The sequence below is a fragment of the Dromiciops gliroides genome, chromosome 4 (genome assembly GCF_019393635.1).
Source record: "Dromiciops gliroides isolate mDroGli1 chromosome 4, mDroGli1.pri, whole genome shotgun sequence".
In the NCBI taxonomy this organism is placed as follows: domain Eukaryota; kingdom Metazoa; phylum Chordata; class Mammalia; order Microbiotheria; family Microbiotheriidae; genus Dromiciops; species Dromiciops gliroides.
In genome coordinates this window covers 450653085-450667923 of record NC_057864.1, presented here as the reverse complement: position 1 = coordinate 450667923, position 14839 = coordinate 450653085, and the positions used below count along the sequence as shown (strand labels likewise).

General features: G+C 54.1%; 2 protein-coding genes across 7 annotated transcripts; one reads left to right on the top strand and one right to left on the bottom strand.

The window, feature by feature from the left end:
- Positions 1 to 291: 291 nt before the first annotated feature.
- PIAS3 (protein inhibitor of activated STAT 3) lies at positions 292 to 10803 on the top strand. 4 transcript variants are annotated; one of them, XM_044000820.1, is made up of 14 exons: positions 292 to 483; positions 4000 to 4420; positions 4984 to 5068; positions 5360 to 5410; positions 6147 to 6237; positions 6478 to 6612; positions 6802 to 6907; positions 7132 to 7205; positions 7364 to 7524; positions 7824 to 7957; positions 8084 to 8252; positions 8475 to 8608; positions 8756 to 8793; positions 9533 to 10803. In XM_044000820.1, the coding sequence occupies exons 2-14, from the start codon at positions 4003 to 4005 to the stop codon at positions 9797 to 9799; spliced, it is 1863 nt and encodes a 620-aa protein (XP_043856755.1). In that variant the 5' UTR covers positions 292 to 483; positions 4000 to 4002; the 3' UTR covers positions 9800 to 10803. The 4 variants fall into 4 exon arrangements, with proteins under 4 accessions (XP_043856755.1, XP_043856754.1, XP_043856753.1 ...); XM_044000819.1 differs by lacking the exon at positions 292 to 483 and adding an exon at positions 1133 to 1231; XM_044000818.1 differs by lacking the exon at positions 292 to 483 and adding an exon at positions 2149 to 2285.
- NUDT17 (nudix hydrolase 17) lies at positions 7279 to 13607 on the bottom strand. 3 transcript variants are annotated; one of them, XR_006356284.1, is made up of 9 exons: positions 13402 to 13607; positions 12998 to 13184; positions 12698 to 12723; positions 12404 to 12496; positions 12008 to 12106; positions 11501 to 11637; positions 11219 to 11368; positions 10760 to 10935; positions 7279 to 7441 (listed from the first exon to the last, which is right to left on the bottom strand). XR_006356284.1 is itself a non-coding variant. In XM_044000823.1 (8 exons), the coding sequence occupies exons 1-8, from the start codon at positions 13591 to 13593 to the stop codon at positions 10887 to 10889; spliced, it is 933 nt and encodes a 310-aa protein (XP_043856758.1). In that variant the 5' UTR covers positions 13594 to 13607; the 3' UTR covers positions 10300 to 10886. The 3 variants fall into 3 exon arrangements, 2 of the variants coding, with proteins under 2 accessions (XP_043856758.1, XP_043856759.1); XM_044000823.1 differs by lacking the exon at positions 7279 to 7441 and having other exon boundaries at positions 10300 to 10935; XM_044000824.1 differs by lacking the exons at positions 7279 to 7441; positions 12008 to 12106 and having other exon boundaries at positions 10300 to 10935.
- Between the last annotated feature and the right edge of the window lie 1232 nt (positions 13608 to 14839).

The window sequence follows — 14839 nt, the reverse complement described above, 5'->3', positions numbered from 1 at the left end:
GTTACCTGTATTTTACTTGATGGGCATAGTCTTCCCCATCTCAGTTTTCAAGTCTCCATCACTGTTCCTTCCACAAAGCTCGAAGGGATGGGTTTTTTTTGTTTGTTTTTTGTGATTTTTTTGTGGGGGGGGGGGAGGTAGTGGAATGTCTACACCCAGACTCAAGACTTCTAGACTTAACTCTCAGTCTGTCAATAGAAGGGGTTAATGCCCCCCCTCCTCCGGGCCCCGGGGTCCGCCTTTAGCCCCGCCCCCTCTCCCGGGCCCTGGCGGGTTTGCCCCGGAGGGGGGCAGCAAGGAGGCGGCCCCAGCTGGAGTCTAGGACTGGACTGAGCTCCTTTGCACCGTGTCCGAACTGCCGGACCCAATCGGAGCGGTGGAGAGCACGGGAGCACCGCTGATTTAGCTCTCGGGCTATCCCCACCTTCCAGTCCAGCGCCTGGAGCCCCCGGGGCCCCCTCCCCTTCCCTGGAGCCGGAGCTGGTAAGTCCCGCCCCCAGCACCAAACTTTTCTGCTCCGAGGTTTCAGGTCCTTGGCCTGACTCAGAACCAGAACTTGGAGGTGGAGATGGACCCGGGACCCGGGAGGGGGGCGGGCGGGAAAAAACTCACGGCTTGCACGTCCAGGAGTCCAGAGCTCCCCCAAACCAGACCCGGAGTCTGCAGACACAACTCCCTGGGATCTCCTGCAGTGCTGGGTAGCCCCCTGCTATCCAGACTCCCAAATCCTAGAATCCGAGACTCTTCAACTGCTTCCGTGCCCCCAGCCCCGGCTCTGGGTCCCAGTGGAGCCCTTTACCTCGGGGTCCTGGTCTGTCTTTGGGTCCGAGCGTCGCGTCTAGCCTCCCTCCACCAACCCGTTCCCGCAGGGACACCCCGATGTTCGGGTCCAGCCGTATTGCCCCCGAGTCTCCCCAGACTGGGTTTGGAAACCGCCGCGTTCCCCGAGCCCTTCGCCTCCCCCATCCCCCTCCGTGCCAGATGTGCCGCGGCCGCCGCTTCCAGCTGTGGGGGAGGGGGAGGAGGCCGAGGCCGTGGCCTGGCCGGAGCCGAACGGGCGGGGCTGGGGAGGGGAGGGGAGGGGGAGAGGCCGGGAGAGGAGGCCGGACGGGGCGGGGCGGGGCGGGCGATGTTTGCGGCCGGCCCCGGGGTGGGGAGTTGCGCGCCGGTCCCTGGGCCTGGGCTCCGGCGCCTGCGATGTCTCAAGATGGCGGAGCTGGGCGAGTTAAAGGTACGGGACCCCCCCCCCCCGCCTTAACCCCCCCGGACCCTCCAGAGCCCGAGCGTCGCCCGCTTGGGCGGCGGGGCGGCGGGAGAGCGGGGGAGGAGCGGGAGGGCAGGGATGCGGGCGGCCCGGGGGCCGAGCCCGAGGGCGGCTGGGGAAGATGCGGGAGCGAGGACACCTGGAGAAGATGGACTTTGGGGGCAGGGACGCGGGGGACGACGCGGGGGTCCCGGGCTCGGGGCGGCGGGGATGGTGATGCTTGGGGAGCAGGCGCCGTGGGCAGGGCAGTGGAGGGGGCCTCCGGGAGCTGGGATGGAGGGGCAGGGCCCGCGGGGGGCAGGGCCACGGGGGCGGGGCTGGGGGGGGTGAGTAAAACTGCGGCTAGAACCCCCGGGAGCAGGGGTACAGGGGAGTCAGGGCTGTCTGGGCAGGGAGAGCACGATCTCCGAAATTGACATCTACGCAGCACTTTGAGGCTTGCAAAGCAATGCACATACATTATCTCATTCTAGACTCCCCACCACCCGAGAGGTCGGTACCATACATTCATCGGTTTAGGGAGGAATATCCCCCTTTAGAGAGGTCCAGGGGAGATGGGGCCACGGAGACTAAGAGTGTGGAGATGGTACTGTGGGAAGGCACGGGTAGAAGATGGAGCTGTGGGACAGGGCAGAGGTGTGGGTTTGAGGTGGTGGGAGGGCAAAGAGGTAGGGATAGAGTGGGTGGGAGGGCAGAGATGTAGGGTTGGAGCGATGCGAGAAGGCAAAGATGTAGGACTGGAACTGAAGGAGGGCAAGGCATGAAATCGCTGGAGTCACAGAGATGTAGGGATGAGGCTGTGGAAAGGCACAGCGATGTAGAGAACAGGCGGTGGGAGGGCACAGGGAGAGAATTGTGGGAGATGGAAGAGAGGTAGGGATGGGGCTCTGGGAGGGCACTGGAATATCCGGGGCAGATAGAGGTGGGGGCAAGATGCAGGGGTGTGCGGTTGAGACGGTGGAAGGATATGACTAGTATTGTAAGAGGGGCGATGTCAGGGTGCCAGTGTGGAACTGTGGAGGTAAGAGACAGCTCTACAGGTGATGAGGCTACATATGCGAGTGACAGAGGAGGGGCTCATTTGGGGGGAAAGGCGGGGAAATCGTCAGCCCCTTTCCTCAAAAAGCGTCTAGCCGAAGCTGTCCTTTGGTTGGTGGGGGGCAAGGCGTGCAGGAAAGGGACTGAGTTTCCGTGGGAAGAATAAAGGATGAGGAGACCCAGTTACTCAAGAGGACACTCCCATTGGGTAGAATCCCTCAGTGGTAATTCCTTTAGGTTCTTGCCACCCCCCTCCTTCCCTGCAGAGAATATTGCACAGGGAAAGGAAAAGGGAACCGGGATTGATGAAGTACCTACTATGTGCCAGGCACTCTGATAAATGCTTTACAAATATTCTAGCGTTATTGATAATTGTATTGCATAGGACCTCAAGAAGCAGGCCTTCCAGTCTGTCTCCAGGTTTTCAGACATTCCCTTCCCTTCTCCTTTTGTAAGCCACGATTTAGGTCCTGTTATAGGGGTCTTTGGTACCCCCTGTCAGACCCAGTGGCCCCAGGATTCCATTCTGCCCAGATGCTATCCCCCTCCCTCTTCCTCCTCCATCTCTAAGCCTTCTCCCTGGGGGATCAGGTCAGAGCTTTACCATCTGGATCTCAGCAGGGGAGAGGAACCACTCCTCCTTCCTTCAGGGATCAGCTCTGGCCCTTCTCCCCTTACTTCAAGGAAGGTCCCAGCCGAGACATCATGTGCTCTGGAGGAAGGGGGAAGGCCAGTTCTTGGGGGGGGGGGCCCAGATTCCAGCCTTCTCTGGTTTTCTGGGCCCTCTGCTCTGGGCCTTAGTTTCCCTTCCCCCCAAATGGGGAGATCTTGAGGTAGGGTCATGAGGCTGAAGGTGAAAAGGGATTTGAAGGGTATTGCTACCTTCTTCCCCAGAAGCCTTGGCCCCAAGGCTTACATGGAATGAGGCATGGGTGGGGGTTGGGAATTATATACAGATCCTTCAACCACCTGGTCCTAGTCTCTCTGCCCCCCCCCCCCAGGACCTAGCCCCACTCTTCTTCCTTCCTCTTTTTTCTCATCCCTTGACCTTCTCTCAGAAAACTGGGATAGACCTAGGAGTCTGGAAATAAGCAAGAGAGGAAAAAGCAGCTTTAAGAGGAGGGTTGGGAGCTTTGTGGCCAAGCTAGAGTTCTGGTGGGGGAGAGGAGGGAGATGATGGGGAGGATGAGGGTTGCTATTCTACTTCCTCTTCTGTCTATACTGGCTTTTCCGGGCCTATTGTTAGCTACCAAAGGGAGAGAGATGTGTTTAGGTCCCTCTATGTGGGAGAAGGTGGTGGGGAGGAGCTGGGGGTTGGCAGACACTGAAGTGGGGCCTGTGGAAACAAGAATGGAAGGGACACCTGGAAGTGGAACTCTGTCTAGTGGGTGGGTGAGGGGAGACAAGGAGGGAGATTCTAACCTCTTCTCTTAGGGTTGGGTCATCTCTTTCAGGACCCAAGTTGTTCCAATTGGCCATGTGAAGTGATTCATCCGTATGGGCCCTTCTCCATGATTCCTCAGCAGAAGGGTCTCCTTTAGGATGGGCATCTGTTTATGTCTAGTTGTGAGGGGTAATGGTAGAATTATCCTCCATCTCTTGAGTGGTTTTGGGGGTTGGGGAGGCCTGGCTGTGGTGAGTCTTGGACTTGGGCACCCTTTACCCCATCTCACCTGAGTCACTCTTTTTCTCCCCAGCACATGGTGATGAGTTTCCGGGTGTCTGAGCTCCAGGTGCTTCTGGGCTTTGCAGGCAGAAACAAGAGTGGGAGGAAGCACGAGCTACTGACCAAGGCCCTACACCTTCTCAAGTCTGGCTGCGGCCCCAGTGTTCAGATGAAGATTAAAGAACTTTACCGTCGGCGTTTCCCCCGAAAGGCCCTTGTCCCTTCTGAGCTCTCACTGCTGTCTCTGCCCTCGGGAGCTCCGCCGATCGTCCCTCCTGGTCCCTTGCCCCCTACCCCCTCCGCTCTCTTGCCTTCAGGACCCCTTTTGGGGGGGCCTAAACGTGAGCCTGATGTACACCCTTCCCTGCCCCAGCCAGTCCACCCTGATGTCACGATGAGGCCACTCCCCTTCTATGACGTGTATGGGGAACTCATCCGGCCAACCACCCTTGGTATGGAATTGTCCCTTTGAACCTGAACCAGTAGACCCCCCCCCAAGTGCTTCATATGTGTATGACCCCATCTTTTCTTCACTTCTCCATTTATGGTCCCATCCTAAATAAGGAGCTAACCTGTTGTTGGGGCAGCTAGGTGGCTCAGTGGACAGAACATTGGTTCTGGGATCAGGAAGACCTGAGTTCAGAAATGACCTCAGACACTTACTAGCTATGTGACCTTAGGCAAGTTGCTTAACCTTGTTTAGCTAGGTGGCTCAGTGGATAGATTGCTGAGCCTAGAGTCAAGAAGAACTGAGTTCAAATATGGCCTCAGACACTAGCTGAGTGACCCTGGGCAAGTCACTTAACTCCTGTTTGCCTTAATCCACTGGAGAAGGAAATGGCAAACCATTCCAGCATCTTTGTCAAGAAAACCCAGTGGTCAAACATAACTGAACAGCAATAACCTGTCCTCCAAAAGTGCTGTCTCTGTTGGGCTGAGCTCTCAGGCAGGGGAGGTTTGCTTACTTGAGTGGGCTATTCTCAATAACTGTATCCTTCCTCCTCTGTGTCCCTAGCATCCACAAACAGCCAGAGGTTCGAGGAGGCTCATTTCACCTTTGCACTGACACCACAGCAAGTGCAGCAGATTCTTGCTTCCAGGTACCTGAACTCCCCCCCTCCCCCCAATTTCCATCATCCTTGACCATGTTTTTGAGTCCTGGCCTTTGGTCTTCATCTCTTGACTCCAGCTCTGATCTGCCATTTCTGTCCACCTTCCTGTCTAACTTGGCCTTAGCCAACTTGACATCTCATCCATTTCTCTCATCTGTCTTGTCATCCCACCTGTATGTCCATCCCTTGGGCTTCCTTCAGGCCCTCCTTTCTCTCACCAGACTATCTCCTTCTCCCGCCCCACACACTGGAATCTCTCCTTCCCTCTTTCTGTTTTAGGGATATGCTGCCTGGGGCCAAGTGTGACTATACAGTTCAGGTACAGCTCAGGTGAGACAACTCCCAGATGATATCCTTCTCATCCCTCATCACCCATTGGTCCGTGTCCCCTCTGGGTGGTGGCAGGGGTAGCTTCTGCTAGACAGAGGAGGTATAAAGGTATCTGTGTACCTTGGAGAAGGTTTGGAAATTCAGTCTCCTGTGTTTACTGTTCCTTGGGGACTTTTCTGTGACACATGGAACTTGACTTACCACAAAATAAGTACCTATGTCCTATGGAGAGTGGTATTTTCTGACATTAAAAATATATTCATTCAAGAGGGCAGCTGGATAGAGCACTGGCCCTGGATTCAGGAGGACCTGAGTTAAAATCTGGCCTCAGACATTTGACACTTACTAGCTGTGTGACCCTGGGCAAGTCACTTAACCCTCATTGCCCCACCAAAATATATATATATATTCATTCAAGAAAGTGTTATTAATAATCTCCCCCCATATTGTATTACATCCCATTGTTATATCTCAGGTGGTTGCTTGTCTATCATCCGAGCCTTGTTTCGAGGAGATGTCCATTCCTTGTCTAGGGGAAGATAAATCTTTGCTTTGGGATAATGGAAGGAAGAAGTTTCTCCCTTGAACCTTGTAGGGAAGAAATAACAGTCTTATCCCTGGATTTGGCCCTTCATTTTTTCCTCTGTGCAGATTCATAGCTTCAGGAGCTAGACCTCTAGATGGTAACTTTCTGTACCTTCTCTTCCCCCCCCCCCCGCCCCCCATCTTTCATTAGGTTCTGTCTCTGTGAGACCAGCTGTCCCCAGGAAGATTATTTTCCTCCCAACCTCTTTGTCAAGGTTAATGGGAAACTCTGTCCTCTGCCGGTAAGTGACCCACTCCCCAAGTCTTCCAGTCACTGGGTAGCACCCTTCTTCTAACAGCCCCACCCCTACATTCTCACCCTCTAAATGGGGATACTCCTTTCTAAAAGGGTATATGGATAGTCCCAACCTCCCAAGGTGGTTGTGAGGTTAAAGGGGCATAACATTTATGCAGACCCTAAATGCTGTATACACATCAGGGCTGCTTCTGCCCTGACCTTCCCCACCACCCATTCTCCCTAGGGTTATCTTCCCCCAACCAAGAATGGGGCTGAACCCAAAAGACCCAGTCGACCTATCAACATCACATCCTTAGTTCGACTTTCAGCCACTGTCCCCAATACTATTGTGGTCAACTGGTCATCTGAGTTTGGACGGGTGAGCTGTGTGCCTGGGGCAGGTGGGGTCTTTGGGTGGGACAAACGGAGGGAAGAAGATGGGGGATGTGGAGTCTGAAGGTTAGATTTTAGGGGAGGGGATTGGTTAGCATAACACACTGCCTCTGAGCCCTGATTTGCTTTGGGAGTACCATGGTAACAAGGAAACAGATGCTGACCTTCTCCCTAGAATTATTCACTGTCGGTGTACCTAGTGAGGCAGCTGACCTCAGTGACGCTCCTGCAGAAGCTCAGAGCAAAGGGCATCCGGAACCCAGACCACTCTCGGGCACTGAGTGAGTTATCACAATATAAATACCCTGCTCTCTTCTCACCGATTCTGAGTCTATCCCTTATACTCTCCTCTAAACTAAACTTTCCTAATGTTGGACTTTTCCTAAGTGCTGACTACCAACCTCAGCCCTGTCTCGTGATGCGTCCACTCTTCTGCCCTTGATGGCCCCTGGGGCTCCTCCCCGGGTATTCTGATCTCATGACCTTGGCTTTGGTCTCGTTTCAGTCAAGGAGAAATTGACAGCTGACCCTGACAGTGAGGTGGCCACGACGAGTCTGCGGGTGTCTCTCATGTGCCCGGTGGGTACTGGAGGGAGAGAGACCATAGAGATGGGAAAGTGGTGGGGGGTGGAAAAGCTGAGTTGGGCTCCAAGGGTTTCTGTTTATTAAGATAAGGTATACCAGAAAGGAGAAAGCTGGAGAGAGGGAATGTGATGAAAAGTCCTGTTTTTCCTCAGTTAGGGAAGATGCGTTTGGCTGTCCCATGCCGGGCTCTCACCTGTGCCCACCTACAGAGCTTCGACGCCGCCCTCTACCTGCAGATGAATGAGAAGAAGCCGACATGGACTTGCCCTGTCTGTGACAAGAAGGCTCCTTATGAATCTCTGGTCATAGATGGGTATGGCCACCTGCTTCCACTTGTCCAGGACCCCCAGATAAACCCCCTTCCTTCCCCTGACACAGGAAACAGGAATAACCCCCTAGGAGAGAGAGCCTGGTCACTGATGGGTATCGATCTTTCCACCCAGCCAGACTCACCCTGGAGATCTCTTTTCTGTCCCTCTCTACAGGAGCTCTCCTCAGCTAGCTCACATGACTCCCAAATTCCTGCTCTCCTCTTGCCCATGGCTGATGTATCCTAACAACTCTGTACCCTAATCTTCCCATGACCCTCCATAACCTTCCTCCTTCTCCCAGATTATTCATGGAGATTCTGAATTCGTGCACTGACTGTGATGAGATCCAGTTCATGGAAGATGGATCCTGGTGCCCAATGAGGCCCAAGAAGGAGACTCCAGAGGTTTGCCCCACGCCAGGGTATGGCTTAGATGGTGAGTAACAGATGATTCCCTGTTCATTCCCAGTTGAGGTTCAGGGTTAGATGATGTCTGACCATTTCTGCCTTCAGTGATGGACTAGTGACCCCCATCCTGAGAGAGTCCTTCCAATATTTCCAGGCCCCCCTTTTGGCCCTGGCCCTGAGGGCAAGCCCCCGGAGTCCAAGAAGAAGATCGAGGTCATCGACTTGACACTTGACAGCTCTTCAGATGAGGAAGACCTGCCCCCTGCCAAGAAGCACTGTCCCATCACCTCAGCTGCCATCCCCGGCCCCCCTGGAGGCAAAGGGTATAAAGAATTGGGTTGACAAAGAAGTTGGGGAGAGCAGAGGGTTTAGAGAAAGAAGTCCTCCCAAAGTCACCAGGGATATGTGGGGGATAAGGGGAGCAAGGGGTTGGGCTGGCATGGAAGCTGGGCTGATCTGGGATACAGACAGAGATAGATGGACTTTGGAAGACTTCCTAGGGGGGTGAGTATGGCTCATCTCCCCAGCTTCCTCTCTCCTTACAGAATTCTGGCTACCAATCACCAGCCATCATCTGTTCTCCGGAGCCCAGCCATGGGCACCCTGGGCAGCGACTTCCTGTCCAGCCTCCCTCTTCCCGAGTATCCACCAGCCTTTCCACTGGGGACTGAAATCCAGGGTATGCCCTAGAACCAAACATGGGTCCCTCAATAAGAAACCCCTGCACCTACTGTTATCTCTAACTTCCCAGGGAATCCTCACGTCTGGGAAAGCATAGCAACAGATACAAAATGATTTTGAATTTTCTTTTTCTGTTTCCTCCCAGGTTTGGACTTATTTACTTTCTTTCAGAATGAGAGTCAGGTAAGCACTTCTTCCCCCCTTTTTGTAGCTTCTTATAGGCTTTCTAACATCAGTTCTGGGTTCAAGGAGCCTGCTTTCCATCCCTTTTTGACACATGGGATGAGAGTGAGGTGATGGGCAAGCAGCTTATTTCCTTTTGAGGTTCTAAGTGACAGAATTTTAATTTTGTAGCTGGAAGAGATTCCTTGGTTTATAGATTAAGAAACGGAGGCTCAGGGGCAGCTAGATGGTGCAGTGGATAGAGCACCGGCCCTGGAGTCAGGAGTACCTGAGTTCAAATCCGGTCTCAGACACTTAACACTTACTAGCTGTGTGACCCTGGGCAAGTCACTTAACCCCAATTGCCTCACTTAAAAAAAAAAGAGAAAGAAATGGAGGCTCAGAAGGTCATATGGCTAGTTAGAATGAACTAGAACCTAGAGATCCCAATGCACTTGGTCCCAGAGTTCTTTCCATCCCCCACTCTTCCCCCATATATATCAGGCCATGCCCTTCCCATGCCCAGACATTCCATTCATTTCTAAACGCCCACAACATCAGAGTGGGATAGAGGTGGTGGGACCGCTCTAGCTGGAGATAAAAGCTCTCACACCCGTGCTGAGAAAGTCTTTTGGGAGAAAAACTCTCAAGTGGATTAGTCAGCCTTCTCTAGGATGTATAGGATGTGGGGAGTATTTTGAGGGGTAGGAGATGGGGGGGGGATTAAAATCCTAAATGTTTTCTCCCCATTCCCCCTCAGCACTACAGTCCCTCCGTCATCACCTCAATAGATGAGCAGGATACCCTTGGCCATTTCTTCCAGTACCGGGGCACCCCTTCCCACTTCCTGGGTCCACTGGCCCCTGTGCTGGGGAGCTCTCACAGAGGTTCCCCTCCAGCACCCCCTCCTGCCCGAGTCAGCAGCATCGTGGCTCCTGCGGGTGCCCTGAGGGATGGACACGGGGGACCCCTCCCACCAGGTTCCTCTTTGACTGGCTGTCGGCCAGACATTATCTCCCTGGACTAAAACTCTTGGATTCTGAACCTCCTCACCCACCTCCAGCACTGACTGGGGACAGCAGGGGAGCCCTGTTCCCCGGCCCCATGAACTGATTTTCTCAGGGGCTCCAGCTGGAGGCCAGAAATTCATGGACCTGTGCTCCTGGCCCCTCTCTGCCTGGCAGGGCTGGCACCCAATGGGTTAATATTTAACCTCTTTAAAAGGACATTTTGGGTTTTATTTTTGGAAATGCTCTTCAGATGGAGGCACGTAAGTCAAGATGGGGCAGGAAGATGTAAGAGTTGTGCCTAAGTGTTGTTGGGCCTGGATGGTTTTCCATTCTTTTCTTCCTTTCCCCTACCACTCTGAGTATCTCAGATCTAGACTGGAAACAGCTGGAGTGGGAGGGGGTGAGTGTGAGTGGGTGGATGGATAGATGGGAAATCTTGATCAGTCCCCCTCGATATTTCTTCTGTGTCCATTCACCCCCCTTCCACATGTGGGACGGATGGACGAAGAGACAGACGTGGCCTGAGATCTCTATTTTCAGTTGCAGCTTTTTTGTACATAAATGAGAAAAACCAAAAAACTCCAAAGATGGCCTCTACTCCTTTCTCAGTCTGACTGAGGATGAGATGAGATCTACCTCCTCTGCCTCTCTGAGGTTTGGGATGGGAGAGGAGGTAGGGTTTTGTCCTGTTGCCTGGTTCTCTATTTATATATATATATATATATATAAATATATATATATGTATAAATAGAAAAATATATATATTTAAGTTGATGATGATTCCCCAAGACCTCCCTCTCCTGGGGTCTGAGTTTCTAGTGGGATCCATAGTCTTAGAGAGTTATGGTCATGGAACTCATTCTGCACCTTTTGGGGGGGAGGAGACAGTCCCCCTTCCCCCAAATTCACCCTTTCCTCTTTTATGACCTTTGTTTTAATTTAATTTCATATTTCCAAAGTTGTAGCAATGTTCTCACCGACAATAAAGGTTGTGAATCCTATGTATGGCCATAGGGAAATGGAGAGTGCCTCATCTACTTGACTTTCTTGGTGTCTGTATTTGGAAACTGAAGCCTTCATCCGTCTCCTCTGATGGTTTGAGTTTCACTCCGATTCTGGCTTTGGGGAGGGGTGTGTGTGAGACTCGGAGGACCTAGGGTCAGGGTAGTAGGAGAAAAAAGACCTCATGACCTCCTACACACAGACACAGAGCACTTAGAGAGTTTACTGAGAATTTTCCTCACCCCTGAGGGAGGATGTGCCAATATCTCTATTTTACAGAGGAAGAAAGTCAGATTGATCATGAGGTTGATGGGTGTTGGAATCAAAAGTCTCCATTCTAAGTTCAGGGTTCCTTCCCCTCTCTACTAACAGTGTTCTGCCCTGCCCTTCTGTTTAAGCATTGTCTAGATCCACACACACATCTCTTCCCTTACCTCTTCAGATGCTGGAGCCATAGGCTAAGGGCATATTTGGTTCCCATGCTGACCCTCTCTTCGTTCTCCTCTGTATTCAGTGAATTCCGGAGCAGGGTAGATGTCGGCAGGTCTAGACTTTGGGTCACGTCTCCCTGAAGCTCCACGGCCCTGGGACAGAAGGCATTCCTGGGATTAGAATGAGGCTTTGTGGCCTTTTCCCAGAGATGGCCAAAAGACTCTAATAGGGTGGGCATACATGGACCCAAGTGGGTAAGACTGGTGGGAGCAATCCCTACTTACTGAACAAAGGGTGGCAGGTATGGTGGGAGAGGTTCAGTCATTTCTGATCCATCTTCAGAGGCTGCCACTGCCTCCAACACATCTGGCTTCAGCCAGGCATAGGCGCTGACCTCTTCCTGGTTTGGTTTGATCCTTTCCTGGGGGTCGGACACTTACCATCAGTGGCCCTTGAGCATAATTGACTCAGAAATCATCTGTCAGAGGGCCTGTGTGTGTGTGTGTGTGTGTGTGTGTGTGTGTGTGTGTGTGTGTGTGTGACATGGGAAGAGCTTTTCTCCACTGTCCAGGCTTTCATTTATTTATGTTTTTCGGGGCAATGAGGGTGACTTGTCCAGGGTCACACAGCTAGTGTCAAGTGTCTGAGGCTGGATTTGAACTCGGATCCTCCTGAATCCAGGGCCAGTAATTTCTCCACTGCGCCACCTAGCTGCCCCTTCAGGTTTTTATTCATAGACCCACTTCTGGATTATCCTTAGCCCCATTTCCTTACCCCACTGTCAACTCTACCTGTAGCTGCTGCTGTGTTTCCTGGGAAATTACCAATACGTAGAGAACGATATGGTGACATCTCGGGTGGCCCTGGCTCAGCATGGGAGGATAGGCAGACTGGGGTGGGGGGGGGGGAAGAGAACACAGCAAGTGAAGATTTCCTGGCTCTAGATAAGATTCCCCATCCCCAAATGTTTCTCAACAGTCAAAATGTAAGAGGAGTAGGGGTGTGTGTGTGTAAAGGGTCACAGGTTATTTGGAGGAAGAGACATCTAGGGCCTTGGTGGGCAGGGAGGTATTAAAATGAAGTGGGGGTGCCCTACACTGTTCCCCTAGGGCAGAGGGCTGATTCAGTGCTCAGGGGTTTGGGGAGTGGGCTCTGGAACAGAGCAGTCTCCCCATGGACTCTCTCACCTCCCAGAGTCCCAGGAGGTCCCAGGAGTACTGGCCTTGGGGCAGCTGCAGCCCAGTCTCCTCCCACAGCTCCCGAAGCCCCCCATGCAGCAGCTGGAGGTCGGAGAAGACAGAGTCAGGTGGCCGGCCAAATCTAACATCTGGAAGAGGCAGCTGCTAGGCTGCTCCGGTTCCCCACCAAGTCCAGGGCTCCCTCCCCCCTCCAGTGCAGTTGTTTCGGGGCCACGCTGGGTGGTCCAGGACAGGAGGCATCCATTCACTCCTCCAAGTTCAGGGCTTAACAGCTGGAGTTACCTCCTCATCCAGTTCCACGTGTCCACCTACAATAACAACGGGGTGGTGACTGTATGCCCTAGTCTGGGACCCATTCATTCACTCTTCAGCTCCTCTTCCCCAGCTGCGACAGGGAGCCCCAAATCCTCAACTACGGGGGTGCCTGGGTCCCTCTTCCACACCCATCCTGGGTACCCCCGCTGAAATATGTTTGTGCCGATCGAGGTGGGGAAAGGATGGCATGAGGGCCAGGGGAGAAGTTTCCCAGCACGCCGGCCTCCCCTCCCAGGGCTTGGGGTGCCAGGCACCCAGGGTGTTCACCTGGAGGGACCCAGAGGTTGGGGGCCGTGTGCATGGTCGCGGCCCTCCGGGTCAGGAGCACGGTCTGATCACGGGACTGCAGGATGATAGCCACACCCAAGTCCACCCCTCGGTCCAGCGGTAGCTTCGGCCCCGCAGCTCCCGGAGGCTGCTGCTCCAGGGCCGAGAAGGGGCAGAACGGGGAGCGCTGGGGGCAGGGGGGGAGAGGAAGCCGCGGTCACTGAGCAGGGCGCTCTCTCCAGGCTCCAGATTCCTCCCCCGACCGGCCCTCCCCCTGTCCCCCACTTACTATGGGCCCCGCCCCGCAGCTCTCCTCCACCACCACCCCCCCCGCCCCCGGCTCCAGGCCCCTCCTCTCTCCTGCCACCCCCCGCCCCCCTTCCCCGGGAGCCGGGCGGCCGGACCTGCAGCGGGAGCTGAGCCGTGGCTCCAGAGAAGGAGTTGTCCGAGAGCAGCAGCCGCCCCCGCTCCAGGCCGCAGTAGACCCGCCAGGGCCCCGGGCCAGGCCCCAGGCCCAGGAGGCCGCACACGCTCCGCGCGAACCCCGCGGGCTCCGGGCGCCCTGAGAGGAGCAGGAGCACGCGGGCCTGCGCCATGGCCGGGGAGTCGCGGGAAGAGGCTCACGCAGCACCCCCTGGCGGCCGGCCTGGCACGAGAGCCGGGCTAGACCCCACCCCGCGCCCGGAGCGGGAGGTGGGCTCCGAGGGGGCGGGCGCCGAGGCCGCACCGCCTCCGCCTTCCCGCCACGTGGCCCCCAGCCGGGGACCGGGTCCTAGGGCTCAGCGCACCGGGCGACCTCGCGGTCGCCCCATCATGGCTGCGATCACAAGAAGCCCTTCGCAGCCGGAGCCCCCCGCGGACTCCCGGCCCGCGGCACTGGGCGCCAGGCTAGGTCAGGCCATCGCCAGGCGTTTGCTCAGGCTGTCACAGAACGCGCCTACTGTGTGTCAGGCACTCCTCCCGGAGTTATGCTTGAAAGCCCCCTGAAGACACAGGCAACCTAACACACACCTATGTATTTTTACGTGTACGTGTACATGTATTCTACCTCAATAAAATGGAAACTCCTTGAGGACCACGGGGACGGTCTCCAGCACTTAATCATTGGCATTTTGATTTTAAGGCTCTTTGCACGTTCTTCCCTTTGATCCCGACAATGACGGATGAAGTAGGCGCTTTATTAGACCTATTTAATAGATGAGAAACTAAGTAGGAGAGAGAACTCGACTCATAACTGGAAAGGTCACTTGTAGAAGAGTGGAGCTAGGCACACATTTCCTTTTTTCCCCTTGAGCATCGGAGGCAGGAATCTCAAGGAAAAGCGGCAGGGGCCAAGGCGAGGTGGAATGACAGCAAACAGGGCAGTTTGGCACATTTGACAGTTTGAGTGACACATTATGTGAACCTAACCTAGAAAAGATGGAACCAGGTTGTCAAGGGCTTTTAAGGACGAAGAGCTGTTCATAGTTTGTTGTAGGATGGGGGAGTTATGGAAGCTTTTTGTGCAGGGGAACAGCCTGGGCAGATGGGTACTTTTGAACCATCAGCCTGGCAGCTGTATCAAGGATGGTTTAGAGAAAAGGTGAAGCTGGAAATGAGACCAATTATGAGACTGTTGCCACTGAGTGAGAGCTTCGAAAAAATTTGAATTCAGGTCCTTCCAACTTCAGGGCCAATGCTCTATCCACTGTGTCACCTAGCTGCCCAAAGAGGACTGGATATATAAAGAAGATATCTACATAGAAATGATCAGAGTCTTTGTATGACAAGATCATCAAAAAAGGGTAGATTAGAGGGCTCAGGGACACACCTGTATGTAATGGGTAGATGACAGTGGTATCT

Excerpts from the sequence above, each read along its gene's own strand:
- PIAS3 (XM_044000818.1), top strand. The coding sequence starts at position 2,232 with ATGACTAGTATTGTAAGAGGGGCGATGTCAGGGTGCCAGTGTGGAACT. Across the intron at positions 6,238-6,477 it reads GGAAACTCTGTCCTCTGCCG|GGTTATCTTCCCCCAACCAA; the intron begins GTAAGTGACCCA and ends CATTCTCCCTAG. Across the intron at positions 8,609-8,755 it reads ACTGGGGACTGAAATCCAGG|GTTTGGACTTATTTACTTTC; the intron begins GTATGCCCTAGA and ends GTTTCCTCCCAG.
- NUDT17 (XM_044000823.1), bottom strand. The coding sequence starts at position 13,593 with ATGGCGCAGGCCCGCGTGCTCCTGCTCCTCTCAGGGCGCCCGGAGCCC. Across the intron at positions 12,107-12,403 it reads ACCTCCTGGGACTCTGGGAG|TCTGCCTATCCTCCCATGCT; the intron begins GTGAGAGAGTCC and ends CCCCCACCCCAG. Across the intron at positions 11,638-12,007 it reads AAACACAGCAGCAGCTACAG|GAAAGGATCAAACCAAACCA; the intron begins GTAGAGTTGACA and ends TCCGACCCCCAG.